The sequence below is a fragment of the Penicillium solitum genome, assembly GCF_028829755.1.
Source record: "Penicillium solitum strain IBT 25940 chromosome Unknown utg000001l_segment0_segment0, whole genome shotgun sequence".
Classification (NCBI taxonomy): domain Eukaryota; kingdom Fungi; phylum Ascomycota; class Eurotiomycetes; order Eurotiales; family Aspergillaceae; genus Penicillium; species Penicillium solitum.
In genome coordinates this window covers 6,104,115-6,130,725 of record NW_027072121.1, presented here as the reverse complement: position 1 = coordinate 6,130,725, position 26,611 = coordinate 6,104,115, and the positions used below count along the sequence as shown (strand labels likewise).

The window sequence follows — 26,611 nt, the reverse complement described above, 5'->3', positions numbered from 1 at the left end:
GGATCGTGACTTCGATGCCATTGGTGTCCATTCGCCTAGTGATCCATTGATTGATACATGATTCATCGATCTACTCCACCCCCATGGGCAACCTCCTCGTTTCTGAAAATATTCAGTGACAGGGAAGGGTGTCTCTTTCTTCGGTGCGCAATGTTATGCCCTGCTTTTTGGTTCGTTTTGCAACCTTCTCTAGCCCAGAGTTCGAGGGGTCATTATCCAATGATTTGATAGAGATTACGCCCTCTTGACCGGTTGTGGGCTACCAATTTAAATTATATTACATGAGACACTATGCTTCCCAGTGGATGATGTCGTGTGGGATACAACCCGAACCGGATGCGAGCTCGACGATTTAGCGTGTCCCAAATCTGGTGGCGAAAGGATGCTTTTCTATAAAGCAAGCTGTTCCCTTTATTCCCCACACTTGAAGCATGAAGGTATTCTCGCTATTGCTCTAAATTTGCCTTGGTAGGTTACAATAATCCGTGATAAGGTCACCCTACCTTATGCTTATGATTCTTTGTGAGAACATCTTTCAGCTGACTTGGCTACGCCAGAAGATATATAATTGTGCAGTGGATTGCTGCCATTTCGTGACAGATTTGATCATCATCTGAAACCATACATTCTTCCAGTATGAAGGAAAATGAAATAACTGACTCCACTGCGGGGAAGATAGAGCATATAGAGGAGAGCCCACCTACAAACGTCCAAAAGGAAGAGAAGGCAGACCTCGAAAGCCGCTCTTTTGGCAATATCAATGCCATCTTCGAAAACCCTCTTGCCGGAATCTCCCGTGAACAACTTTTTAGAGATGTCATCGAGTTTTGCAACACGTACGATTTGATGGAGCATGTCGAGATTTTCAAGAAGGGTGCTCTTATTTCACAAAATCCCGCATCGGCAACAAGCCTTCCCGATTTGTCGGAGGAAGAGAAGGAGGCGCTTGAGCGTGAACGTACTCATAAGTGGTCACAGCCGTGGCAGTTATACTTTCTAGCATGTATGTGTGGGCATGCAAGTGATCCATTGGCACGGGCTAACTTCCTTTCTTTCACCTCTAGCAATGTGCTCTCTCGCTGCAGCTGTCCAAGGAATGGATGAAACCGTCAACAATGGCGCCCAGGCTATCTACTTTGCTGAAGACGTACGTTTCCTGTCTTTGGTTGTGCTAGCATATACTGACTTTTTGTTCTAGCAACTCAACATCACTTCCAAAAATATTCGAGGTCTTGTTGTTGGTGCCCCATACTTAGCTTGCGCGATTATCGGTTGCTGGCTTACTGAGCCCCTCAATCGGTTATTTGCCCGGCGTGGTACAATTTTTATCTCATGCGTGATTGCAGCTGTTGCCTCGGTATGGGAAGGTGTTGCGAACACCTGGGTCAATCTTTTCATTGCCCGCTTTGTTCTTGGTCTTGGTATCGGATCGAAATCGAGTACTGTACCTGTATATGCCGCGGGTAAGTATTGTCGTATGACTTCCTATTTGTCATTGCTAATTCAATAGAATGCTCTCCCGCTCCAATTCGAGGTGCTCTCGTTATGATGTGGCAAATGTGGACGGCCTTCGGTATCATGCTTGGCAACATAATGGGTGTTGCCTTCATGAGTCTAGACCGAGACATCAGCTGGCGTCTCATGCTAGGATCCACTGTTGTACTGCCGTTGATTGTCTGCGCTCAAGTCTACTTCTGCCCGGAATCTCCAAGATGGTTGATCCAGCACGGAAAAATCAAAAAGGCTTATACCAATTTCCGTGTCCTCCGCCCAACAGACATTCAGGCCGCAAGAGATTTGTATTATGCATATGTGGGCGTTGAGCTTGAACGAAAGATCAACAAGGGCAAAAATTTCTTCACAATGTTCATTGAGCTCTTTACCATCCCCCGCAACCGCCGTGCCACGCTCGCTAGCTGGATCGTGATGTTCATGCAGCAGTTCTGTGGAGTTAACGTCATTGCGTACTACTCTACCTCCGTCTTCACTGAAGCAAGTTACAGTCTGACCAGCGCGCTACTGGCGTCCATGGGAACCGGTATTCTCAACTGGGTCTTTGCCCTACCTGCCTTCTTCACGATCGATACCTGGGGTCGGCGGAATTTGCTACTATTCACTTTCCCCTTCCTCGCTATCACCCTCTTGTGGACTGGCTTTTCCTTCTGGATTGAAGAGGGGAATGAAACAAGCAAAAAGAGAGTTGCAATGGTCACCACGGGCATGTACCTTTTTGAAGTATTCTACTCCCCTGGAGAAGGGCCCGTCCCATTCGCGTATTCTGCCGAGTGTTTCCCGATACAAGTCCGCGACGTCGGTATGTCGTGGGCGACAGCGACTACTTGGTGCTTTAATTTCATCTTATCTTTCACTTGGCCGAATCTGGTCGAGGCTTTCAAACCCCAGGGTGCCTTCGGTTGGTATGCTGCATGGTGTATAATCGGCTGGTTTTTGGTCTTGTTATTTGTACCCGAAACAAAGTGTAAGTTTCGTGGTCTATCCCAGATTGACAGTACTAATATTTTGTTTTCAGCTCTCACTCTGGAAGAGCTGGACCAGGTCTTCTCTGTCTCAACTCGCAAGCATGCATCGTACCAGATCAAGAATGCTCTGTGGCATTTCCGTGTCTGGATCCTTCGTCAGAGGCTGGAGCCTCTTCCGGAATTCTATCAAGGCGTAGAGCGTCTTGTGGACGTAGGTGACATAAGGTCCGAGGCAGGAAAGGAGAGAAAATCAGTGCATAATGGCTAGATGGCGCAGAAATAAGAAGCGAGGGCAGTGAGGTAGTGACTGCAGCAGGTGTTCTCGGACGAACAGGTCCGGTTTTAATCGATTGTGGTATGTGCTTGTCGTATTATGCAGCCCTAACATTGTGTATCTCATATAATTCCAGGCAATGTAATTACTAGCTCTTCAGCTGAACATTGATGGACCAAACGTATCGTGTATTTTCATTTATACAGTAGACAAGTAGACAAGAGGGGAGAATGAACGAAATGTGCACAACGGCTATACGCATCGATCACCCTATTGAGTATTGGTATTTATCGCTGTTGTCAAATTACTCAAGTCTCTTGCTTAGCACGGCACCGTACCAGATAGTAGCAACCAGGCTGGCTAAGTTGACCAAGCTTGAGATACCATGCACGCGGCCGAACTTCTTGTTCAGGGCCAGCATCTCCTTGGAGTGAGGCGCTGGGTCGTAGCTCCTCTTTCCATCACGGGTTTCTGCAAATGTTAGAATACCCAATTGAATTTTACTCGAAACATAGTGCCAGCAGCTAACGCACCTTGATGCTTGCGCTCGCGCATCACATTGATGGTGATGGGACGCAAGACGAACATGTTCACCAACCCGGTCACTGCCACAGTTGCCAAAGGCAAGAGGGTGTTAAGGCGATTCTCAGGTGCAGCAAGACCAGACAGACCCAATACTTGGCCGCCGTGGGAAGCAGTCAAGGCGACCACTACAGGCAGCGCAGATTGTAGTGAGAAGTAGATGGGGAAGATGGCGGTCTGCAGGCTAGCGAACTGGGGCCGCGGAAGGGCACGGAAAGCAACGAAGCCTCCGACAAAAGACTTTGGATCATGTTAGACAATACTTTGGGCGAGGACGATTCGATATGTGCCCGGTTCAACTATTGATCTCACCTGGTAGAACTGTGTCCCTAAAAGGGTGCCGTAGCTACCTCATTCATTAGAACATGAGCCATAATTTTCAAATAATAAACAAACCTTAAGACATGATAGGGGCGAGGATCCATGATTTCGGATATGTTATGACCTCGGGAGAGTTGAGTTGGCGATAAAGTTGGAGTGAGGAAGGTTGCATCGAGGGGAAAGAAGTGGCCGTTATTGCTACATCCCGGCTCTTAGTAAAACCCTTATTTCCACTTCCCAACTGTGAAAACTGTTTTATTACGACGCACAGACCACCAAACACCAACAAAGACGGCGTGTGATGTCATGTGCCTTCGCGTTTGGGTCTAAACCGCAAGTGGAAATATCACGCGTCTGCCTGTTGTCTTGAGCCTCAAGCAATTTTGAGTTGCCATTTTCCCAACATCATCATCATCATCATGGCGGAGAAAGAGGCTACAGTCTACATTGTAGACATGGGACGGTCTATGGGCGAGCACCACCATGGTCGTCCTATGACAGATCTCGAATGGACCATGCAGTATGTCTGGGATAGGATCACCGCCACAGTATGTGACTTGACTTTGTTCAACGCCAGACAACTGACAATTCTAGGTGGCTACCGGTCGCAAGACAGCTACGGTTGGCGTGGTCGGTCTCAGGACAGATGGTGAGTGATAGCCCACAGGTCAGCACCCATTGGGAGCCTTGTCTCACGTTCGGAACAGGAACTATCAACGACTTGGAAGAAGAGAACTTCTCTAATATCTCTGTCCTCTTCGGTCTTGGCCAGTATGTGTGGCCTGATGAATTGACTGTTTCATGTTGAATCACTTGACTAAATCGTCTTTTAGGGTCCTCATGCCTGATATCCGGAAACTCCGAGAGATAATCAAACCCAGCAAGACTAACAGAGGTGATGGTATGTGACAGTTGAAGTCTTGCCAAACTGCCCGTTCTGACTCTATGCAAGCCATCTCTTCTATCGTCATTGCCATGCAGATGATCATTGAGTACACCAAAAAAAACAAATACAAGCGCAAGATCGTTCTAGTGACCAATGGTACCGGCGCGATGAGCGATGATAATATCGAGGGTATCATCGAAAAGATGAAAGAAGTCAACATTGAGTTGGTGATCATGTATGTTTCTTGCCGTTGCGACTCTACATTCATGCTAATAATATCTAGTGGGGCCGATTTCGATGATGCTGAGTATGGTGTAAAGGAAGAAGACAAAGACAGTCGAAAGGTACTAAGCCGGCTTCGATGTGTTTGAATATTCATGTTAACCAACTTTTCCTCAGGCTGAAAATGAGACTCTTCTCCGAAGCCTGACTGAGGACTGCGAAGGTGTTTACGGCACGCTAGAGCAAGCTGTTTCGGAATTAGATATTCCCCGCATCAAAGTAACCAAGAGTATGCCATCTTTCAAGGGAAATCTCATGCTCGGCAATCCCGAGGAGTATGACACAGCAATCACCATACCCGTGGAGCGATACTTCCGAACTTATGTCGCCAAGCCGATCTCGGCGAGCTCGTTCGTGCCACGCTCCGGCACCGAAGCCGGAAGCCAAGCACCAGTCAAAGGCAATGGTGAAGGTGACACTCTCGCATCAGTGCGAACATCACGGACGTATGAGATCATCGACGAGTCCGCACCAGGTGGTAAGATCGACGTTGAACGCGATGACCTCGCCAAGGGGTACGAGTACGGACGTACAGCAGTTCCTATCGAACAAACTGATGAGAATGTCGCAAATCTACAAACATTTGCTGGTATGGGGCTGATCGGGTTTGTTCAGAAGGATAAGGTATGTTTCCACGCCAACCCCAAATGTTACAGCAGCTAATTCTGTCACTTAGTATGACCGATACATGCACATGTCCAACACGAATATCATCATTCCTCAGCGTGCAAATGACAATGCATCTCTTGCGTTGTCTTCTCTCATTCACGCACTCTACGAATTGGAATCTTATGCGGTTGCCCGGTTGGTGACCAAAGAATCCAAGCCACCGATACTTGTGTTGCTAGCTCCGTCCGTGGAGGCAGACTATGAGTGCTTGATTGAAGTACAGCTTCCATTTGCAGAAGACGTGCGGTCATATCGGTTCCCACCCTTGGATAAGATTATCACTGTTTCTGGAAAGGTGGTAACTGAACACCGCAACCTCCCAAGCGCCGCTTTGAAAAATGCGATGAGTGATTACGTAGACAGCATGGATTTTGTCACCACGAATGATGAAGGGTAAGTAAGGTACCGTTTACTTGATTATCCAGCTAACTAGCTAACTAAAAGAGCCAGTGAACCCACTGACGATCTACCAATTGACGAGTCATTCTCACCATTACTGCACCGCATCGAATCAGCTGTTCGATACCGTGCTGTGCATCCTAACGATCCTATCCTTGATCCCTCAGAGCGGCTCACCGAATTCGCACATCCGTCAGAAGAGATGGTCAAGAACTCCAAGTCCCATCTTGAGAAATTGATGTCTACAGCAGATGTGAAGAAAGGTAAACCCGATTCTACAACGACATTCAGAAGAAAGCCTACTCACAAACATATTCCGTTTTATAGTTCCACCAAAGACAAAAGGCCGTAAACGGCAACGCGAAACAGAGAAACCCCTCTCAGGTTTGGACGTCGACGCCCTTCTCAGCCTCGAACCCAAGCGAACGAAAATTTCCACCGAGAATGCAATCCCAGAGTTCAAGCAAACACTTTCACGCGCAGAAAACATCGACGCAATCCACGACGCTGTGCAACAAATGGCTAAAATCATTGAGACCCAGATCACACACAGTCTCGGTCACTCAAATTACGACCGTGTTATTGAGGGTCTCGGTACTATGCGAGAAGAGCTGGTGGATTACGAGGAACCAGTGATTTATAATGACTTTGTGCGCCAGCTGAAGAGTAAGATGTTGCGGGAGGAGCTGGGTGGGGATCGGAGGGAGCTGTGGTGGTTTGTGAGGAAGGGTAAGCTTGGGCTTATTGGGAAGAGTGAGGTGGATAGCTCGGCTGTTGAGGAAGAAGAGGCTCAAGAGGTGAGGGTTGATATCTTAGTGTGGAATGGAGCGACTGCTAACGGCGGATATAGTTTCTAGCTGCCAATTGATAAGTTGAGTTGGGGTGGGGGGCGAATTGCGGCCTCGATCCAGGAACATGAAATAACATACGAGGGATATGGAATATTCATACTTTTTCCTACACTAGGTTTACCCCCCATGTAGAGCTGTCTGTGTAAGTGATGTTATATGGTGCGCGGTCGAAGCATGGCCGAGAGACGAAGATAAGTATAGCCTACCTCAGATGACATACTGACTATCTAGACCAAGAAATACGAAAGATTAGGGGAGTTGAAATATAGAGTGAGCTCATGAACAGCATTGTCATATCGACGTAGAATTGACACATACAGGAGCGAACGCCGCAGACAAAACAACATGTGGCACGAAGTGAATCGGTACCCAATTGCAAGACATCTGACGATTCGCCAATCAACAACAAAACCAAACGCCGTACATAATATGCCCAATAACCAGTATTCGCTCCAGAAACAACAACAGACCGAGATTTGCAAAGTCAAACATTAAAAAGCATCCAGATGCATCAAGGAAAAGGGGTATGCAGAAGTATTGTCCCGGTGGGACGAGAAGAATGGAAGAAGAAGCGCTCCCAGGAAACATGCAGAGTTCCTAGGGGCGAAAGAAGATAGCAAGAGGTTTAGTGGATGGTCTTAATTGCCCGTGCGGGGCTGATGGTATTGCTACCAATACGGCCACTAGGCTTGCGAACACCACGAGACTCGCTCCGCGTATTTTCCGTTGCCCGGCGAGGGCTGGAGCGAACTTTGCTGACTGAAATAGGGGCAGTGCCGCTCTTACGTGTCACGGGAGTCTTGGGTGCTGAGTGGTCAACCCAGTTCTCCTGATCCTTGTGGTTGTCTTCTGCGAGGGTGTAGCTAGCTGTAACAGTGGCAGAGTAACTGATAGAACGGGATGTGGGTGAAGCAACAGGAGACCTAGATGACCGCTGGGCTAATCGGCGGAGCTGAATCTCTTCTTCACTCTCGCTGCTCTCGTTGCTCTTCCTGTGGCTGCGGTGGCTGCGCTGCTCGTTTTCAACAGCGAGGGATCCGGAGGCAGTTCGGGAATAAGGGTGGTGGCGTGAGTCCTTTCGGTGGGACTTGCGAGGCTGGCCAGGGGTCGGTGCAGGAAGATCCTGGTCTGGGTAGGCTGCAGCTTCATTGTGATCGATTTCTCCGAGGGCTGCACGTTTGGACTGGCTATTGTTTGGTGGGGTGGAGACCACTCCGTTGCTAGTGCGCTTCTTGGTCGACACTCGCGGAGTGACGGGTGTGGATTGTGCCAGCTTCTCGCGCATGCTATCCTCAAACCACCATTCACGGAAGGCACCCTGGTTAAGGTGGAGCCAGTGCTGCTGAGGTCCAACGACCATACCGGGTCGCATGAACCTCATGAAGGCAATTACTTCATTGGCGGTGAATCCATACTTGTAGATCAGGTAAGCACCAATCAAGCAACCTGTACGGCCCAAGCCTGCCTTGCAATGAACTGCGATACCCTTCTTCTTGATGGTGATCATCTCATGGGCCATTTTGATAAACCGCCTGACAAGCTGGAGGGGAGGACACGTGCCATCCTCGAATATCATGTCAATATGAGAGATTCCCATTGCGGTGAAGTAAGAGGGGCAGTAGAGCTCCGAGTTAAGTCGTACCACAAGACCGACGTTGCGCTGGTGGAAGTGGGCGAGAACATTTTTGAACGGCATTGGAAGCTTCGAGGAAGAGATTTCCGAAATTGTTGCAGGCAATGCGTTATACTCAGGGGTGTTGACCGGAATGGGTGCCACGGGCTGCTGCTGAGGAGATGCAAAGGCAAGGAAATCTGGCGTAACCCAGTTGAAGTCACCCATGTCGACTCGCTCGAATTTCTCGTACCTGTCGAACAGAGTCAGCATTCAATCTTCGGCTGTGTAAAGAGTAGCTAGCACTTACTCCTCGAGATTGAAGTCGCGAAGTCCGCAAAGAGACTGCTCCTTCGCCTTCCACACTCCATACACAACATCTTGAATGTTCAAAATGAAATCTGCCTGGCTGTATCCAGCATCACGGAAAGGCATGTAAGGAGGATCTGCTTGTGCGATTGGTGCCAGAGCCAAATGGGGTGGCCAGGATTGAATCATGACCATATAGCATGCAACAAGGCAGGCCGCATTGGCGCGACTCCGGGCATCAGTCTTGCTATAGAAGACTACCGGACGGTCGCTGTTGGCTGGATCACCAAGAATCTCATGGAAAAGCACGGCAAACCGGTAGAGGTGACCAATGTGGAGTGGGCCGAAATCAGCGTGGAACGCGTTGTAAAGAAGAGTGTCATCAATGGTGAAGTACACGGGAGAGCGGCGCTTGCTTGGAGTGGCGGGCTGGGCACGTGCCCGCTTGCTTGGGGATTTTGGTGCGTCCAGATGGAAGGGAAACGGAGTTCTGGAGCTGGGAGCAGAATCATAAGATGCAAGGTATAGGCGGTCTAATTGGTGGTTTTTCTTAGCTCTCAATACTGGGTGAAAGATCTTCAAATTGTCGAAGAACAGTGTACCAACCTTGGATGTACTCGATCATCTGCCCGCCGTGGTTGAAGTCGGTAGTCATATTGAAGGTTGTTTGTTGACAGCTGGCTAGACCTGGAGTGATTGTGTAACGCTGATAAACTGCGAAGACAGATCAATATGGTACCGTTACAGGTCCTGGTGTTGTTTTCGTGCGACTCAGAGGGTAGCAAAGCCAAAGGTAAGAAAATAGTCGAGGGTAAAAGTAAAACCTAAACGCTCATGATCAAACTGAGGGAGGGAGATCTATGTGTATAGAATGTTAAGGATAAAGAGAAAATGAAAGCCTGGATGCGAAAAGCCTGTACAGGTGAGGGGATTTGAGGAGAAAGAAATCAACACGAAGTCCGAGTTCATGATGTTTGGGGCAGCTGCCATGCCACTGTTATGTTGTGCCTTACCTGTTTAGGACTAGCGGTGGCCGTTGACGTGACAACGTTCAAGGCCTCAGGCATCCAGCCGTCTGCCTTCCACATTCCAAAACATCACTACCATAACAAACAAACAATATAAACTACACAAATCTTACAAACTATACAAATAATACAAACAACGTCAATGTCAGTCAACACGACCTACAGCTCACATCTCTCCACTCTAAATTCACCCCCAGTCTTATGTTGTACCTTTGAACCCTGTCTCCTAATTGCACATTCCAATGGCGCATTACTCCGTACACCCCAGAATAACGCATGTCTTTCGCAAATAATTGATTCGGGGACTGCTTTTATGTTTCCAGTTCATGCCATAGTTAGGCTTCCAATCTACCTCGGTACATGAGTTCAACAGTAAGGCACTCCTACGCCCCTATGCTTCTTTTCATACACCCAGGGCCTATATTTCACCTTCGGATCACGATGGCCACTGTAGTATCTACCTAACTATTCATACCATTGAGCTGGGAGGTGACGTTCAACCCGCTACGCTCTAACACTGCCTGATATTGCGTGACCCGTCTTGTACAGGATACATTGGCACCTTTGAGCCATTCTCTAAACAGAAATCTGCTCAGCTTAACGGCTTGTTTTTTACTTTCTGCACGTTGACTTTCCTTAATCGTGTGTATCATGTTCAATGGGTTTCTTGCGATTCAACACTCGACTGGTCATTCCAGGTGATCCTGAGGTCACAGTTTGCCCCAACGATGCCCCCGAATGATGCCCACTGCAGCGACCTGGTTCTCTCACTGAAGAAAGTTTGCTGAACCAAGAAAATAAAAATAAAACATATACGGAGTATACGGTCTTCGGTTCCACTTCTAAACGGGGTCTGCCTCCATATGCCAGTAAACACCAAGGGGAGGGTGGCTGCCGCAATCTCGGTAGAGGCTGAGTTTCATGTGGAGTCAATGCAAGGATGCCTCATGACGAACTGCTTTGTTTTCCGAGTCCGAATGTTCCACTTAGTCAAACTCACGTTCAGTCCCCCTGGGAAAGCTGTGATCGACATAAATTCGAGGTCCCGCATATGACCCTTGCCTGAGCCTACGGTCAATGCACTGATATACATCCCTTTCTTTTTTGAGATAGTTCCGGATTGTTGTCGAGTATTATTCTTCTTGTGAATGAGAAATATTCATATTGCTTACGGAGTACACATGTCTAAATGGACTATGGGAAATCTCCCACGCTGCAATCCTCTCTATATAAGACTATGTGAGGTAACCCCAAATGTCCTGCAAAGCAGAGCAAGCTTCCACAATTCACTAGCCTGTCTTGTCCGGTCCAACCTTGCTGTAGAGTCGCTCCAACTACACCGCTTAAAACGTGTCACTCACCTTAACTCCAGACCATGTGGGCTCATACATCCCTTCTTTAGCGCAATTTCCGCTGAGATGAAACTACCTGCGCGGCTTGACGGATTGCAGCCCGTTAGCACCAATTGTGATAATTTAACACCTTAATGGACAATAACAACCACGGTCAAAACATCACCCCTGATAATCTCCAATGCGAGGGACCTATCGATGACCGGGCGGGGCACTGCCAAAACAAACCAAGAGAATCGTATATAATCCGGCCTTTAGATCCAGCAACTTTGTATTCTTTTCTATACACAAGTCATTCATTCACTTCCAGTCACTCTTTTCTACCGGTCCATTCTTCTTTCTATTCTTCGCCAAGTCACTCTTTTAAACTCTTTGAGACATTGCCACCATCGCCACAATGAAGTTCACCGGATTGACCGTTTCTCTCGCCCTTGCTGGCTTGGGCTACTCTGCCGCTCTCCCTGTCCTCAACAATGCCGAGGGTACTGTTTCTGACATTGGGAGTATTGTTGGTAGCGTCACAGGTTCCGGTGTCGACAATGTTGCGCCTATCAACCCTACGGCTGGCTTGACTCGCGAAATCAAGCGTGACGGTACTGCTGCCCTTGGTGAGACTATTGAGACCATCCCAAACCTTGCCAACGGCGCTGTTGCCATTGCTGGTGGTGCTGTTGGTACCGGCGAGAGCCTCATCTCTGGTGTCGCTGGTACTGCCGAGAACGCCGTTCCTGGTACCGGTCCAGCTGCGAAGCGTCAGCTCAACAACGACCTCATTGGTAGCACTCTTGGAAGCGCCATTCCAGCCATTATCCAGGAAACCAAAGCTGGCGGCCTGGCCGGTGCCATCAAGCGCGATGAAACTGCCGCACTTGGTGAGACCGTCGAAACTGTTCCAAGCCTTGCCAACAGTGCTGTTACCATTGCTGGTGGTGCTGTTGGTACCGGGGAAAGCCTCGTCTCTGGTGCCGCTGGTACTGCTGAAAATGCAGTTTCTGGCTCGGCCGCGAAGCGTCAGCTCAACAACGACCTCATTGGTAGCACTCTTGGAAGCGCCATTCCAGCCATCATCCAGGAAACCAAAGCTCGCGGCCTGGCTGGTGCCGTCAAGCGTGATGGAACTGCCGGACTTGGTGAGACCGTCAACACTATCCCAAGCCTTGCCAACAGCGCTGTTGGAATTGCTGGTAGTGCCGTTGGTACTGCGGGCAACGCTGTTGGCCGTGCTTAATCATGCGATATACTTCATGTTTCATCTGTTCTCCCCACATGTGGATCATCCTTAGGTTTTTTATGTATCATACTTCTTGGAGGCCTTTGATCCCTTATGACTTCTAAATGGGTAATGAGGAACAGCCTTTCTACAAATTCATGTTTTATTCTTTGCCTCATTTATTATCTGGTTCTTAAAAAACGTATTATACCTTGCTTTGGTGAGCCTCCTGTCTGATTCCCAACATCCGCCAGTAGCTGTACGTCAGTTAGACACTTCTATTAGATAACTTCCCCTCGAAAACACCGTGAAATGATACCGACGCAGTGACCGATCTCTTTTTGGGTGTGATCTTAATTTTGCTGGGTCTTGAACGTCAAAAACAATGCTAGTATATAGACCCTGTCTCAAGAAGCCAAGGTTCGCGTATTCAAATTGTTGTGCAGTGTTTAATTTGTATGACTCCTAGTGGATTCTCTAACGCCTGGTTCATATAATTATGTATTCATTGGCATACCTGACGTGGTAACGAGCTAACATGCAAATGGCATGATCTCGAGTGACACAAATTGTTTCCCATTGGTCGTTTTTATCGATTTTACGTGTCCTTGGATGATTGAATTTTAAAAAAAAAAAATATGCCTTCTGTGGGGCTGTCGTGTATTCCTTGATATATATATTTCAAATCCATTTTGGTCTACCTATATTAAATCAAGCAATTCGATTGCGCTAGCCTTGATAATCTATATATCTAAATACTTGGGTCATACTAAGCAATATACTGGATCCAATATATATCGCATGTATTGAAATCCATGGCTGCCCGTGACCCCAACCCCAGCCCTGGAGGCAGAAATTTCGAGCTGATAAAACCTGCTCAGTCGGTATAACCTCGGCATCCAATAAAAAGCCCCTATTAATGAAATCTCCTGAGCCTCAGGGCTAGATTGCATCGATTATGGTCAGCAATGATTTGGAATAATGTTATGCACTGCATTAGGTATGTACTCCGTGCAGTTATTAAGCAGTCTCATCAACCAATCAAAGAGATAGCAAAACCAAAGCCAATCATCAATCGGCTCGGACGATTTCCAATTCCGTCGGCTCCTCTTGATACCCCGTGGCCAGCCCTTGGCCAATTGGTAAGAAAGTGAATCAACCGAGGTCGATTTAGATTATCAGACAGAATACAAGAACAGAGTCATGTTCTCTTGTTCGCAAATTTTCCGTCTATTACATTCTGCCAAGTCTCTCCGGTCAACTCTCCGACCAACGACGTCATATCTATCCCCGCGAACATTTCAAAGACAGTTTCCTATTTTCGCATATCCACGCCAAATAACAACCATGTCGTCTGCTACATCTTTCTTCGACTTTGAGCCTGTTGATAGTACGTATAATCTGCGTGGTCACCTGCCTATTTTGCTCCCCCTCATCACATCCAAATTTAGGCTGCGAAGAACCTAGTCGCTAACCAAACCCCGCATACGAACAGAAAAGGGCGCACCCTTCCCCCTCTCCTCGCTGAACGGCAAGGTCGTGCTAGTCGTGAACACAGCCTCGAAATGCGGCTTTACGCCCCAGTTTGAGGGTCTTGAGAAACTCTACCAGGACCTGAAGACCCAGTACCCCGAAGACTTCACCGTCATCGGATTCCCGTGCAACCAGTTCGGCAGCCAGGACCCTGGCTCGGACGATGATATCCAGTCTTTCTGTCAGCTCAACTACGGCGTCACTTTCCCCGTTCTTGGAAAACTGGATGTGAATGGCGCAAACGCTGCACCTGTGTGGACTTTCCTGAAGGAGCAGCAGCCTGGGCTCCTGGGCATGAAGCGCGTTAAGTGGAACTTTGAGAAGTTCCTTGTCTCCGCCGATGGCAAGGTTGTTAACCGCTGGGCTTCTCTTACCAAGCCCGAGACACTCCAGGATCCCATTGTGAAGGAGATCGAGAAGGCGAAGAAGGAGGGCACTCTTGCTTCGCTGAAGAAGAGTGAGGCTGGTGCTGAGCAGGCTAAGCTGTCGTAAGGCTGTGCTCAAGGTGTTCTTTTCTGAATAATTGTGGCGGTGCCTTAATCTGTTTTCCTGTATCTATATCCCGGTTCTTCTGCTTGTGACATAACTCCTTTTCGGTTTACGATTCCGGTCTACGATGGGAATTATACCGAGCGGTAATAGTAATTCATATCCCAGTCTCAAAACTCATTGATATCAATTTTGTAAAAGTCGCGAGGTCGTTTCTTTGGATCCGTATCCGTTTCCCCCTAATATGAGGCCCGACGCGGTGTGCCTGAGAGTCCCTGATGCCACAATTCAGGCAGAGGAACCAGCCTTGGGAACCAGATTCCGTAGCGACAGGTCGTAGACCACATCTTCAACCTTCTTGACCTGTAGTGCCATCAAATTAGAAAATTAAAACTGCGAAATAGATATTGCAATGATCACAACATACACTGTACTTGATGCCGTCGCTGCGCTTGCGCAGGATGTCATTCTTCAAGTTCAAGAGCTGGAACCCAGCGAACACTTCCTTGACGAAGTTGCCAATCTGCATGGGACGGGTGTAATCACCCAGGGTGACTGAGTTGACAGCCAAGCGAGCCTGCGAACAAATTAGCTGCGGCTAGACATAAAAGCCTCGAGATCTCGGGAAACGAACCAGTTCCTCAACCATGGCAATCACCGCAAGTAGGTACTCCTCAATCGTCAGGTGGAAGGCGTCCTGCTCCTTTAGGTTGACAGGAACTAATGAAAGAAACGCCAGTTAGTATTGCATATCAATGTATGCCTACAGCACCCATGGTGCTCATCATAGATGGAGATAAGCGAAACGTACTATCCAGGAACTTGCCCACATCCTCAATGGTCATGAAGGATGTTGAGTTGGGTCCCTTGTGCTCTTGCAGTCCCCCCAGCCATGCGCAAAGCTCAATAGAGGCGACCTAGTAGATTGGATCAGCAGAAGTCTTCGGGCATTGCATTCCAGAAAACAAACCAGGTTTTGCAGCTCACGGGTCCAGAGCCCATTATACTTGTAGAAGGGATGCTGGTCTGCCACGGCCTTTAGGCGAGCAACCTCTTCCTTCTGGGCAAGGATTTCTTTGGTGACATCGTCGAGCACGGGCTTCACTGTTGAAGAAGTCAGCGAGATGATTCATCAAGAATAGACGAATGATGTGAAATGTTGACTGGGGGAAAAGTATTGGAATTTAAACGTTATATGGCAAAGAAAAGAGAGGGAAAATAGGAGTGATCAAGGAGTGAGTTCAAAGTCGAATGGGATTATACCCCAACCCTCTCATCAGAGCATCCAATATAGATAATAGATACTTACACTGATCAGCGGGCGTGGAATGAGCTCGCGACAGGATAGCCTGTGTGGAACGTCCTGTATCATTCAACATCAGTTTTCATGTTCGACCTGCGACGTCAACCTAGGAGTGTCGTCCCCGGCAGGGTAGGCATCTCAGAAGTCCTGGTCGAAGTCATGAATTGCAGAGCATACCTCTTCTGGCGAGTGTGTGGACAATTTCATGTAGCTCCTATCCAAAATAATCAGCTATCTGGCGGGGTTCCTGGCTCAAGGGTCTTGATGCCGGTGTAGGCTTGGCGCGCGAAGAATTCACCAAGCTCCGGACGCGGTGGTCTGACTTACATCCCGGACGGTGCTCTCCTCGTCGATCTTCGTCTGGAGATTCTCAAAAATGCGTTGGTCAATCATTTTGTTGCTTGGTTGTGGTTGTAGATAGGTATTTGAAAGAATTGAAGGCAGATCTGCGAGGTGTGGTTTGGAAGTGCGTTGCGTCAAAATTCACCTTTAAAAAAAATAGGATAGCTTGCGCAACACGCCACAATTCTTTGTTTCAATTGAAAATTATATGATGAGTTTTATATCGCTTCCTGAAAGATATTTTACTTCCTCAAGGTGAGATTTCCTTCGTATGAAGGTCATGGGAGGCACTCTACATATGATTTACGATGCTCGCCTACAGCTACTATTCACGGGACGATTGATAAAGCTTTTAACGATTATTGGCTGCTTATCAAGAAATTTAGACCTCAAAATCCGAGGCCTGTATGTGAATTCTGCTCACCCCCCAATCAAAACGATTGCAAAAGCGACTCCTCCGCGGAAACAAAAAACGCCAGAACCATGACCATATTTGCAGGTTTTATTGTTGCCAGATCAAGTCTAGTGATCGTCGTAAAGGTCGTAAGGAAGCGGTAAACACACTGGTCGGTGCCAGCGTGATCACGCGGCGAGGGAGGCAATGTTTAGTATCGGTACCGGGTCGAGTAATCTACAAAAGCTGGCTGTTAGCGAATGGTATATCTATTACAAGACGTAGATCGGATGTACCTTTGGGGCTGACCACCAGACCACGGCCCTTCTTGGCGCCCTTGTAAATCGTCTCGATGATGTCGATCAACTCCTGCTTGTCCTCCAGCACCCAGTTCAACTTGTTGTTGTTTCCCGTGCCGAAATCGCACATCATATGCTTGTTACGGTAGAAGAACATGATCGTCATCGGGTCATAAAGCTCGTACATCTGATTGAAGTCTGGGACCCGGTCAAGGTCGCATACATAGATGACGGCGAAGTCTTGGGGGGCACGCCTGTTAGCTGCTGTTCGGTCTACTTTGGGGGTATATTGGTCACTCACTCTTTACCCGCTCAGCGATCTTGTAGAGGAGCTCATCTTGGCGGATACCTGAGAGAATGGGTTAGTCTGGGAGCTGGCAATGGATGAGAGTGGCACTAACAGTCGGGATCGTGGTCTCGCCCGAATCGGATCACCACCAGGCGTTCTTCTTCAGAGAGGATGGCCTGGTCCACATGCCAAGCTGTTTGCAAGTGAGGGATGACGATCGAACCCATTATGACGGTTGGTTTTCTCTCGACAGACTGGAGTATGCGGAATGGGAAAAATAAAAATGGGAGGGAGGCTTATCGATTAGCCCCCCGCGATCGAAGCCGTTACATCACGTGACCACTTTGGCTATTTTGAACGGCGATGACAATGTTGTATAATTGTTTTACTCTATGGTGGTAGAGTGTTGTCTAACCTTGGAACCAGCTTGGTCTATTTCTCAGTGTATGATGTTAGAAATATCACGGTGTCACTCCAGTCTCAAGTTGTGGATGGCCTCATTCATCCAAGCGCCTCCCGGGGTTATCTTGGTCATAATTTACGATCTACGACATACATACAAGCTAGGAGATCCGTAGTGATAACGCTGTTTCTAAACTGCTTGGTCTATTTTCCAGTCTGTCATGTTGGAAACATTGAGATAGTTGTGGATAGCGTCTCATCCAAGTGTCTCAACTTGGGATTCGACCAAGTACTCAGGATGCGATCCTACGATGGGACACAGGACAGTTGGGCAAGACTGTTTAGCTACGTGGATCTACAATGGGAGCACCTGGGTGCCACGACCGAAGTGCAAGGTCCTACGGCGATCCAGGATTCATTTAACCCCACACATCTTCTCCAAGCGCGCGGACAAGCCGAACAGTTGATGAAAAAGGAGTTCGCGTCGATCGGGGGTAGTGTAAGCCCAATGACACTGTGCGACGAGGCATGCGCAAGCACAGGGGCCAAGTCGCGGGTACCAAAAATAGGAATAATCAAAGTGTTTCCTGGACGGAAACTTTCAGAGATTAAACTGAAAAGAACAGATACTACACTTGATCTAAGCCAATAGGCAAAGAGAGCTGAAGAAGAAAAAAAAGAAGAGGAAGTTCGGGGGCAGAGGCTTATATTTATACCCAGAGGGTGGTGGGTCCCCCTTCGCTAGCGTAATTAAGCGAGCCAATCGGATATAATGCATAACACCGGAGTTACCTATCTTGGCCATTTCACCCACCTGCGGGCTCCAGGGGCTAAGCGACCTGCTGACTCATCATGCAACTGACTCATCAAACTTTGCCCTACCCTATATCCCAATTGAGACTAGCGCAACACACCTCTGGCCCGTGAATTTTTGATAACCAAATCGGCTCCACCGTGAAATTTAGGAAGTTGTCTTGACCACTCTCTCGCCGGCGCAGGATATTCACCTCTTTGCGACCTTTCCCAACTCTCCAAAATCCATCCCCCCCCCCAATCCATTAACAATGGCTCCCGCTGCTGTACGTTGAAGTCCAAATCGCTTTGCTGTTCCCCCCACCGGAGTCTCTGCTGGCTCGTCCTCGACACGACTGTGAAACTCGGTATTGAAAAATCTATCGAGTCTCCCGTGTCGTCGAAGATGAATCTGCGAGACTACCACCGGGGCTCGACATTATGGAGCAGTAGGCTAATTTGATTCCATGTGGTATAGGCTCGTGGTCGCAAGGCCCAGAAGGTTACCCAGAAGTTCGTCATCAACGCTTCGCAGCCCGCTAGCGACAAGATCTTCGATGTCTCCGCCTTCGAGAAGTTCCTCCACGACCGCATCAAGGTCGAGGGCCGTGTCGGTAACCTCGGTGAAAACGTTGTCATCTCCCAGTCCGGCGATGGCAAGATCGAGGTTGTTGCCCACATCCCCTTCTCCGGCCGCTACCTGAAGTACCTGTGAGTTTTTATCTATTCCCCGGGTTGATATCCCGATATGTTTAGAGCGCAGTTTTGCTGACCATTGTGTTTTCTGCAACTCAGCACCAAGAAGTACCTCAAGAAGCAGCAGCTCCGTGACTGGCTCCGCGTCGTCTCCACCTCCAAGGGTGTCTACGAGCTCCGCTTCTACAACGTCGTCAACGACGAGGCTGAGGAGGATGAGGAATAAGCGTGTCGCTCCTGACATAGCTTGTTTCTTTGCCCCGATGATCGATCGGTTCTAGTCTGTGTGTGTCGCGCTTGGGATGTCTGTATGGATTGAGAGCGAGAGCCATGGGGGGATAAGATTGGTCTATGAGGCCACGAATAAAACTAAAAAAGTTTATACCCTCATTTTCTTCCGATGATGCGTAATAATAATGTAGATTGTCCTCAGTTAAGTGTACATGCATGGGTATCTCATACAAAAAGCAGGAAAAAAATAACACGAAATGAATGGTATTGGGGATACATATCCACGATCAACTGTTGGACTTTCTCTTCTGGACCGTAGTCCATGAAGATGTGATTGTTGATACTTCGCCAGCAGGACAGACCAACCTGCCATCCTCAATTTTTTGTCCCTTCTTCTTCAGCTCCTTCCATTTCTCGCCCACCTTCACTCTAACAAGATCACCCGTAGCAATTGAATCTTCCTTTGAGTCGTGCCCATTGTCCCCGACCTGGATGTCGCGGCCAAGATGCCTTTGAACAAGAGCCTTGAGACTTATACGAATGGGGAGACCCTTGGGGTGGGGGTACAACAGAACGGTGTCAATAATCGTAGGGTGGATGATACGACAAGCGTTGAGGTCGTTGTCGATTGCATGGCCGATAAGAGGTGTCTCAGGCTGGAGGAGCTTCAGCAGTAAGTCGCGCGCCTCCGCGGGTGACTGAACAAGTTGCAAGGGTGGATTGGTTGTCTTTTTCTCGTCCGCTGACGGTGCATTTATGCTGGGCACTGGAGTGCCATATGGGCTCGCAGAAGCATAGTGTTGTGGCGTGACACCGGAAAAGCGTGTGTTGAGATCTAATACCTCGCCCATAGGCCGGACCAGCACATCGAGGAGGTCACAGCCTTTAGGCCAGCTGACTGCAGTGAGACGAATCAGCTCGAGACCTAATGTCGTGTAGCCCATCTCGCAATCAATAGAGACCGGCTCCAGGGGTCCTTTTCCTGGCTGGGATGGGGTTGTCTTGAATTGGAGGGTGGATGCAAGTCGCTTGGTCTCCGAGACCTTGAACACATGTGTATTGGCTTTGGTGCAGCCGGTAGACGTTCCCAGTGCTTCGCTGCAGCAGGGAAAGTATGGCTGGGAGGGACCGGTGACATGGTCTGTTTTCTTGCGCTGAGGGTAAACGGGCCGTCCTGGATGATAGTCACAGTGGCCACCGCTGGCCAGGGTACCGTCCTCGCGACGACCTGGAAATACCTGGAATCGTTGACCGCATCTATCACACTTCTCCCAGCCTTTGGACTCATCAACCCCCCTCTTGGCGGTTTCTACATCCGCATCTGTGGGCTGCTTTGTGACATATCCGTGTTCTTCGAGGCCAGTGACAGGTGTGACTAGCTGGGATACAACTGCGATTTCTTCTGCGGGGGTGAGCCCTGTGTTGATAGGCCTGGGAATCGTCCGCGGCTTTTGAACAGGATTAATCTTATAATATCGCGCGTTCAGATGGGACATCACCTCCTTAGCCCATTCGTCAGTGCCCATTTTTGTAACTCTCACGATTCGAAGTCTGATAACATTGCCGTAAATGCTTGGACTGTCCCTCGCGAATTTCTCTTCCTCGTCCAGAGCCATTGTGATGAGTTCGTCGGGAGTTAGGACAAAACATCTGTTGGAGCCATTCTTGTCCTTTCGTAACTTTTCATTGAGAGCAGTCATGGCGGAGTGCAGCTTCTGGAGAATGGTAGTCCGACTGCCATGAGTTGCCGGTGCATGAGGAAGCATGCGAGGATTCAAAGTTTCCTTTGGAGCTTTGCGAGGAGGAAGTTGGGATGAAGATCCAGCCGATGTGGTGTTAGTGCGCTTCGCAGGCTCGTTCCCCGAAGGCTTTGGTGGGCCATGGCTTGAGGTAGGCTGGGAGGTTTCTTGAGCGCTAGAGGTGCTTTGTGTATTTTGACTTCGCTTGGGAATGACTGATTCCGATGAGTGCCGTCCCATTTCGAGCGATGATTCTTTCAGGCTGTGAGATGGAATAGGAGACCCCAGCAACTGTGTGTTTTCCACCTTGGCCCGCTTGGAAGGAGGGCCATCGTCACCTGACGATGTGATCCTCGAATTCCGAGCCTCAGCCGGGGCCGGCTTATTATCATGAGAGAATATGCAATTCAAAAGAGTGCAACCGTTGCCTTGCGGGCATGGAATTGCCCCAAAAAGCCCAAGCGACGTGAACATGATGACTGATGATGACAGGTTAAGATGTAAATATCTAGGTGTCGAATGCAAGAGCTAGTCAAGGCGGATCACAATTTTAAGAAGTACATAACGAATATGTAATGTAGTTATTGCCGCCCATCGACCCTGTTGTGTTGGTTCTGTGCACTGAATAGACCGAAACGAATATTGCAGGTAACACTATCGCATCATTTAGCACTTGCTTGTGGCGAAGACTATTCAGAACGAGCAAAACTGCCTTATACCAAACAAAGCAACTGGAGCTTAAGGTAGAAAGCAGATTTAAAGGGATTAAGAGATCAGATTGGCATCACTAGAGGACAACATTGGAGCTGTTCGGCGAAGTGATAAGTCAAGGATGCAAAGAAGACAAACATATAATGCCTGATATCGCAGGCATCGACCTGTGGCATCCATCTGTTCATCTGCTGTTGCTTTATTTCCTGTTGATTTTGTAGTTTTGCTTGATGCGAGAGAGACCATCTTGATTATAATTATAACTACAATCTAGATAATCTTCTACAATAAATACATATCTACATACAGGTCTAGGTTGTATTCGAGAACTCCCCCGGTCGAGATCCCTTATCGCCGATAGCTCCAGGCTGACGTAGATGCGCGGCCTTCGGGTGAACAGACATCCGAATTGTTAAAGAAGCTCCTTTTCTTCCGTTCCCCTGTAATCAGTTCTATTCTCAAAGATGGAATCAACAAGCGAAACAATGCCAGATACCTCCAAAGCCGAGCACCTCTGTGTTTTGGTTCATGGGTACGCTGCTTTTCCCTTCTCAGTGACGTATCGACGAGTCCGCTAATGCGACAGATCTTTCCAATAGACTTTGGGGAAACCCTTCGCACCTAGATTATGTCGCATCCGCTCTGAGAGATAGATATGGCAGCGACGGCCTCTACATCCTCTGCCCGAAAGCGAATAGCGGCAACTATACCTACGACGGAATTGAGTTGTGCGGAGAACGAGTAGTGCACGAGGTCGAGGAGACACTTGAATCGCTAGCCGAGAAGGGACAAAAGATCACAAAAATTAGTCTGATTGGATACTCGCTTGGTGGCCTGATCGCGCGTTACGCGATTGGCTTGCTTAATGCACGGGGTTGGCTGGATAAGCTGGAACCCATGAACTTCACGACCTTTGCCACGCCACATGTTGGTGTGAGAGCCCCATTGAAAGGGTACAAGGATAAGATCTTCAATGTTCTAGGTCCGAGGACAATCTCGGCATCTGGCCGCCAAATGTGGCTAATCGATTCCTTCCGAGATACTGGGCGGCCGCTTCTCGGTGTTTTAGCTGATCCGGAGAGCATCTTCATAACTGGACTGAAAAAGTTCCAGCAGCGAAGTGTTTACGCGAATATTGTCAATGACCGCTCAGTTCTCTTCTATACATCTGGCCTTTCTAAAGTGGACCCATTCCAGGATCTGGAAGACGTGAATATCAACTACGTCCAGGGTTATGAAGATGTCATTATCGATCCCGACCTTCATGTGCTTCCTCCAGTGCAAAGAGGACCTGAAACTGCAGCACGGCGGTTTTGGAAGAAATTAAAATCGGTAACCCTTTGGGTACCTCTGTCACTCCTGATCATTGTCCTCGCGCCTCTGGCTTCTGCACTCTTCTTGATAAATGCCGGCATCCAAACGTGTCGCAGCTCAAAGCGCATCCGTATGCATGAGGTTGGCGAAAACGGCGAGCGCTTCGGAAGATACAGAGTACCGGTTTTGATCCAAGACGTTCAGCATGTTGTTGAGCAGGCCTTTGATAACGTCACTGCTATACAAAAACCAGCTTATCTATCCAACAGCGATACTGAAGTGTCTGACGTGGCGCCCGAGAAGTCCACTAGATCCTCTCTCTCGAAGTCTGCGCAAAAGGATGCCGACGGTGGGCCTGCATCAGCTAGACGTTTATCAACGACGGAGGGTTCGACACATTACCCTACGCTTGCATTGACTCGTGAACAATTTGGCATAATCGATTCCCTCGACGCCGTGGGAATTCGTAAATATCCTGTCCACATACAGAAGCACCACCACAGCCACGCAGTTATCATCGTCCGGGTTGAGAAGGACGGGTTCCGAGAGGGCAAGATTGTGATGAAGCATTGGTTGGACAATGAGTTCGCATTATGATGGTCTTGATTAAACATAAAGCCTTTCTTGAGCGTTAGAGCATGTATTTATAGTCTCAATATCCCACCAACTGACTCCCGAAAATTATTTTATATGACCCATAAAGACGAGATTCCAAGCTATCCCTCAATCCCCGGAGAAACATCATAAGCCACCCGACTAATTCCCTTTTGCCGACTGATCTTGCGGATAACAACAGACCCAACCAAGCTCGTCCTCGCAACATGAGTACCACCACAGGGATTGTGATCGAGTCCACCTATACTCGCAATCCGGGTACGACCCTCTTCAGCACCCTCCTCATCCCCAACCTGCGCAACACCCTCCAGCCAGGAAATGAGAACGGGCAGATCCAGCCGTACAAGCTCATCCACCTTCTCCTGGATAACCGGCTTGTGCTCATTATACAGCAACCCCTCATACTCCATAGAAGCCTCCCTCGGGAAGTGATTCGCCTTGACCTTCTTCTTATCCGGCATCAGAAGCTGCATGGCCAGTCCAACGATGTGACCAGCTGTATGGAGCCGGGAATGATAATTGCGTTTTGAGTCATCGACCTTCTGCACGACAGGTTGGCCCGCGACGAAGGAAGAGGTGGCGGCTAGGAATTTTCCAAAATGAAGAAACCGTCCATCGGGCGTCTTGCGTACCAGCGAGACTTCAAATGTGGGATCTTGGCCTACTGGTCCAATTGCGCCGGTGTCGCTGGGCTGTCCGCCGCCTTGTGCGTAAAAGATAGTCTGGCGCATGGTGATTGCGCTATCTTCCGCGGGCACATTTTTGGCTAATGTTTTTTCTTCTTCGGGAAGTGAAAGTATTGACTGGGAGGATAGAACCTCCGTGGTCAATGTCCGCAGTGTGGCATCATCGAGGTACACTGCCTCTGTTCTTGGGACCTGGGTTGGCGCGTTAGTGGTGGCATATCGGGTTAAAGTCGGAGAGTTAGTACCATTGTTGTTACAGGTGCTGCCTTTACGCCCAGGGTCTTCTTGCAGATATTATTCAGGGGGAGAAGTTCTGTTGGTATGAGAGGACTTTCCCGTATGGTGGGTCATGTCAACCAAAGGGCGGAATGCCTCAATATTCAGGTTTCTAATATCATATTCTTGTCGTGGATACTGGTACTACATAATATTTTATCTCATTAATTTGGAACATTTTTTTTTGGTCATTGATCATTCTGGTATCCATTTAAGGGTCTCAGTGGTACTATGTAAGATATCTAACCCATGATAGAATTGTATGTGTAAAAGACCTGTGCCATGAATCGTGACAATATGCAGAAGTTCAAGGGAACTGGGAATCATATCAAAAACAGGCTGTGAATAAAACGTAGGAATGGACTAGATTGAGGACGCGAAACCAGTTATCCAGGAAACGCAGCCATGAGCGAAGATCACATCATATCGAGATCTGCTTATTTGGAAACTTCTTCGCTGGTTTCATAGTCGAGTTCGGAATGAATTGTGCCGTTGGAAGTCTTTCGGTGCTCGCGCTCGATGGCAAATTTGACGGCATCAAAAACATTATCGCATATCTTCCTGGGTGGATAACGGGGGACAGCACCATCCTGGTAGACGCCAGTCTTAACCAAAATCGAGAACCAATCATTTTCCGTGGTCTTGTTGAATTCATTGGTACCACGGATGTCGGACTCCGGAGTATCGCCGATGAAGTACACGGTAGACGGAGACTTGTCGATGCCGCACGAGTCTTTTCGCCACTTTTGCAAGAGCCGGGTGGCAAATGCATAGGTTCCGAGCTGCGGCTTACCGAAGGCGATAGTGTTGAGGTCTTTACCTGTGATAGCCGTGTAAACGGCCTCGAGGGAAGCGCGCAGCGCTCCCATTCCAAGACGTGAATGTTCATGCGATGTTGACCAAACCACATCGGTGTGCGAGAAGTAGACCGGTGGACCTTCGGTAAAGGTCTCCGACCGGGTATTCAACCAGCCGTCTTTGGTCATGAGGCAGTCCAAAATGATTTGCTGATCGCCGGCCCAGTCGCGACTATCTGCAAAGACGAAGATTGCTTCGATGCGGACATTGTCTAGATCGAGCAGTCGGGAATTTTCGTGCTCTTCATCCGTCAACGTTCGGAACGGCGTAGTATCGTGTCTTGTCTTGATGATATCTCCGGGTGTGATAACATCCTTGAATCCGTATCCTTCGGCCACGTCTCGGCATTTCTCTCCCTCGCCACCAACCACCAGGACGGTGTGGTATCGCTCTGCCATTTCGCGCATGGGCGTGTGGCCACAGATGAACTGGCCAGGGTCGACTTCCAGGTCGAGTTGGTTGCTGAGATCGAGGCATCGCTCTTTCTCTGTCTTTCCGCCGCCGTTGGTCAAGAAAATATAAGGACTAGGATATTGCCGTTAGATGTAAATTCTCCTATCGTCAATCGTTACCCCTCACCCCAGGGGTGAGGGGGTAACATAAAAGAATATCAAGGGTAATAACTTACACTTTGACTCCGTAAGGGTTCTCACCGTTGATATACTTCATAGCATCAACGGCTTCAGGGATAGACTCGCCGCCCTTGATGAGAACACCATCAATGTCGAAGGCTAGTGCAAAATCATCGCTAGTAACCTTGGGGGGGTGTAGCATAGGCGTGCTAAGTGGTGAATACTCAGATGAGACTTCTGGTCTGGTCATATTGGATTTAGAGTTGAAGATATGGTTAGAAGTAGAAGTCATGAAATGCTTAGGGACGACGAGGTTGGGGCCATAGAGATCGGTCCGAGCGGTGTCCAGGTCGAGTCGGACTCTTTGAGTTCCAAGTGTATTTGCGGCCATGGTGAGATGAAGGGTGTGGGGCGGGCGGGTACAATATGACGATGGTGATCGTTGCCTTATAATTACTCTTGAATCTCTCCGTTGAATCTCTTAAAGGGAGTCACACAAGCCAATCTGGTCCTTGCGATATGTAGGCGCTGAATGTGCCGGTACTTGATGTACTGCAGGATCAAACAGGCAGATAAATGTAAATTGAATTGGAATGAATTACTAGAACAGATGAAGCATGTGGGGGGGAAACCAATGGCCATTAATATATCAACGTAGTAGACCCAAAGGGGGACTTTGCATCATTGACCCTCTTTACCCCAATAAAAAAATATGGGGCCTTCTGTTCAGGCTTGGACTTCGTCATTATTTTCTGCGGGTCTTCTGGATTACAACAAATCTGAAATTGTATCTGAAATTGTCGATCCACAACGGC

General features: G+C 48.5%; 13 protein-coding genes across 13 annotated transcripts; 6 read left to right on the top strand and 7 right to left on the bottom strand.

Annotated features, from left to right (window-relative positions):
• Positions 1-636: 636 nt before the first annotated feature.
• On the top strand, positions 637-2,748 carry N7455_002326 (uncharacterized protein; the record flags this gene model as incomplete). Its single annotated transcript, XM_065604255.1, has 5 exons — positions 637-1,003; positions 1,065-1,147; positions 1,199-1,463; positions 1,511-2,479; positions 2,531-2,748. The coding sequence occupies 5 exons, from the start codon at positions 637-639 to the stop codon at positions 2,746-2,748; spliced, it is 1,902 nt and encodes a 633-aa protein (XP_065462746.1).
• Positions 2,749-2,879: 131 nt separating this feature from the next.
• N7455_002325 (DUF4149 domain-containing protein) lies at positions 2,880-3,965 on the bottom strand (the record flags this gene model as incomplete). The annotated part of the gene is made up of 5 exons (XM_040951830.2): positions 2,880-3,225; positions 3,288-3,576; positions 3,649-3,682; positions 3,733-3,855; positions 3,931-3,965. The coding sequence occupies 5 exons, from the start codon at positions 3,963-3,965 to the stop codon at positions 3,059-3,061; spliced, it is 648 nt and encodes a 215-aa protein (XP_040818500.2). The 3' UTR covers positions 2,880-3,058.
• A 111-nt stretch (positions 3,966-4,076) lies between these two features.
• On the top strand, positions 4,077-6,761 carry N7455_002324 (ATP-dependent DNA helicase 2 subunit KU80; the record flags this gene model as incomplete). Its single annotated transcript, XM_040950913.2, has 11 exons — positions 4,077-4,205; positions 4,252-4,306; positions 4,365-4,428; positions 4,491-4,558; positions 4,610-4,778; positions 4,827-4,887; positions 4,943-5,449; positions 5,502-5,887; positions 5,945-6,156; positions 6,221-6,690; positions 6,744-6,761. 11 exons carry the CDS (start codon positions 4,077-4,079, stop codon positions 6,759-6,761), a joined length of 2,139 nt encoding a protein of 712 aa, XP_040818547.2.
• Positions 6,762-7,369: 608 nt separating this feature from the next.
• cdcA (phosphoprotein phosphatase CDC14) lies at positions 7,370-9,320 on the bottom strand (the record flags this gene model as incomplete). Its single annotated transcript, XM_040951097.2, has 3 exons — positions 7,370-8,609; positions 8,667-9,198; positions 9,272-9,320. The coding sequence occupies 3 exons, from the start codon at positions 9,318-9,320 to the stop codon at positions 7,370-7,372; spliced, it is 1,821 nt and encodes a 606-aa protein (XP_040818450.1).
• A 2,122-nt stretch (positions 9,321-11,442) lies between these two features.
• N7455_002322 (uncharacterized protein) lies at positions 11,443-12,273 on the top strand (the record flags this gene model as incomplete). The annotated part of the gene is made up of 1 exon (XM_040951343.2): positions 11,443-12,273. One exon carries the CDS (start codon positions 11,443-11,445, stop codon positions 12,271-12,273), a length of 831 nt encoding a protein of 276 aa, XP_040818647.2.
• Positions 12,274-13,362: 1,089 nt separating this feature from the next.
• On the top strand, positions 13,363-14,356 carry N7455_002321 (glutathione peroxidase). The gene is made up of 2 exons (XM_040951969.2): positions 13,363-13,645; positions 13,751-14,356. Exons 1-2 carry the CDS (start codon positions 13,459-13,461, stop codon positions 14,278-14,280), a joined length of 717 nt encoding a protein of 238 aa, XP_040817689.2. The 5' UTR covers positions 13,363-13,458; the 3' UTR covers positions 14,281-14,356.
• Positions 14,357-14,565: 209 nt separating this feature from the next.
• Positions 14,566-15,973, bottom strand: N7455_002320 (translin; the record flags this gene model as incomplete). The annotated part of the gene is made up of 8 exons (XM_040951614.2): positions 14,566-14,640; positions 14,705-14,854; positions 14,912-14,997; positions 15,089-15,194; positions 15,248-15,381; positions 15,587-15,640; positions 15,758-15,794; positions 15,908-15,973. 8 exons carry the CDS (start codon positions 15,971-15,973, stop codon positions 14,566-14,568), a joined length of 708 nt encoding a protein of 235 aa, XP_040818543.1.
• Positions 15,974-16,527: 554 nt separating this feature from the next.
• Positions 16,528-17,131, bottom strand: N7455_002319 (DIM1 family thioredoxin-like protein; the record flags this gene model as incomplete). The annotated part of the gene is made up of 4 exons (XM_065604254.1): positions 16,528-16,553; positions 16,613-16,855; positions 16,917-16,964; positions 17,017-17,131. The coding sequence occupies 4 exons, from the start codon at positions 17,129-17,131 to the stop codon at positions 16,528-16,530; spliced, it is 432 nt and encodes a 143-aa protein (XP_065462745.1).
• Positions 17,132-18,370: 1,239 nt separating this feature from the next.
• On the top strand, positions 18,371-19,020 carry N7455_002318 (60S ribosomal protein eL22; the record flags this gene model as incomplete). The annotated part of the gene is made up of 3 exons (XM_040951682.1): positions 18,371-18,385; positions 18,577-18,809; positions 18,894-19,020. The coding sequence occupies 3 exons, from the start codon at positions 18,371-18,373 to the stop codon at positions 19,018-19,020; spliced, it is 375 nt and encodes a 124-aa protein (XP_040817789.1).
• Positions 19,021-19,312: 292 nt separating this feature from the next.
• rex3 (putative RNA exonuclease Rex3) lies at positions 19,313-21,238 on the bottom strand (the record flags this gene model as incomplete). Its single annotated transcript, XM_040951576.2, has 1 exon — positions 19,313-21,238. The coding sequence occupies one exon, from the start codon at positions 21,236-21,238 to the stop codon at positions 19,313-19,315; it is 1,926 nt and encodes a 641-aa protein (XP_040817792.2).
• A 701-nt stretch (positions 21,239-21,939) lies between these two features.
• On the top strand, positions 21,940-23,386 carry N7455_002316 (lipase ROG1 family protein; the record flags this gene model as incomplete). Its single annotated transcript, XM_040951041.2, has 2 exons — positions 21,940-22,007; positions 22,075-23,386. 2 exons carry the CDS (start codon positions 21,940-21,942, stop codon positions 23,384-23,386), a joined length of 1,380 nt encoding a protein of 459 aa, XP_040818671.2.
• Positions 23,387-23,505: 119 nt separating this feature from the next.
• N7455_002315 (putative alanine--tRNA ligase) lies at positions 23,506-24,338 on the bottom strand (the record flags this gene model as incomplete). Its single annotated transcript, XM_065604253.1, has 2 exons — positions 23,506-24,282; positions 24,336-24,338. 2 exons carry the CDS (start codon positions 24,336-24,338, stop codon positions 23,506-23,508), a joined length of 780 nt encoding a protein of 259 aa, XP_065462744.1.
• Positions 24,339-24,681: 343 nt separating this feature from the next.
• N7455_002314 (phosphatidyl synthase) lies at positions 24,682-26,264 on the bottom strand. Its single transcript, XM_040951449.2, has 2 exons — positions 25,853-26,264; positions 24,682-25,749 (listed from the first exon to the last, which is right to left on the bottom strand). Exons 1-2 carry the CDS (start codon positions 26,185-26,187, stop codon positions 24,804-24,806), a joined length of 1,281 nt encoding a protein of 426 aa, XP_040818114.1. The 5' UTR covers positions 26,188-26,264; the 3' UTR covers positions 24,682-24,803.
• Positions 26,265-26,611: the final 347 nt, after the last annotated feature.

Coding starts and splice junctions, on each gene's coding strand:
- N7455_002321 (XM_040951969.2), top strand. CDS start 13,459: ATGTTCTCTTGTTCGCAAATTTTCCGTCTATTACATTCTGCCAAGTCT. Junction 13,646..13,750: donor CGACTTTGAGCCTGTTGATA/GTACGTATAATC, acceptor GCATACGAACAG/AAAAGGGCGCACCCTTCCCC.
- N7455_002314 (XM_040951449.2), bottom strand. CDS start 26,187: ATGGCCGCAAATACACTTGGAACTCAAAGAGTCCGACTCGACCTGGAC. Junction 25,750..25,852: donor AACCCTTACGGAGTCAAAGT/GTAAGTTATTAC, acceptor GCAATATCCTAG/TCCTTATATTTTCTTGACCA.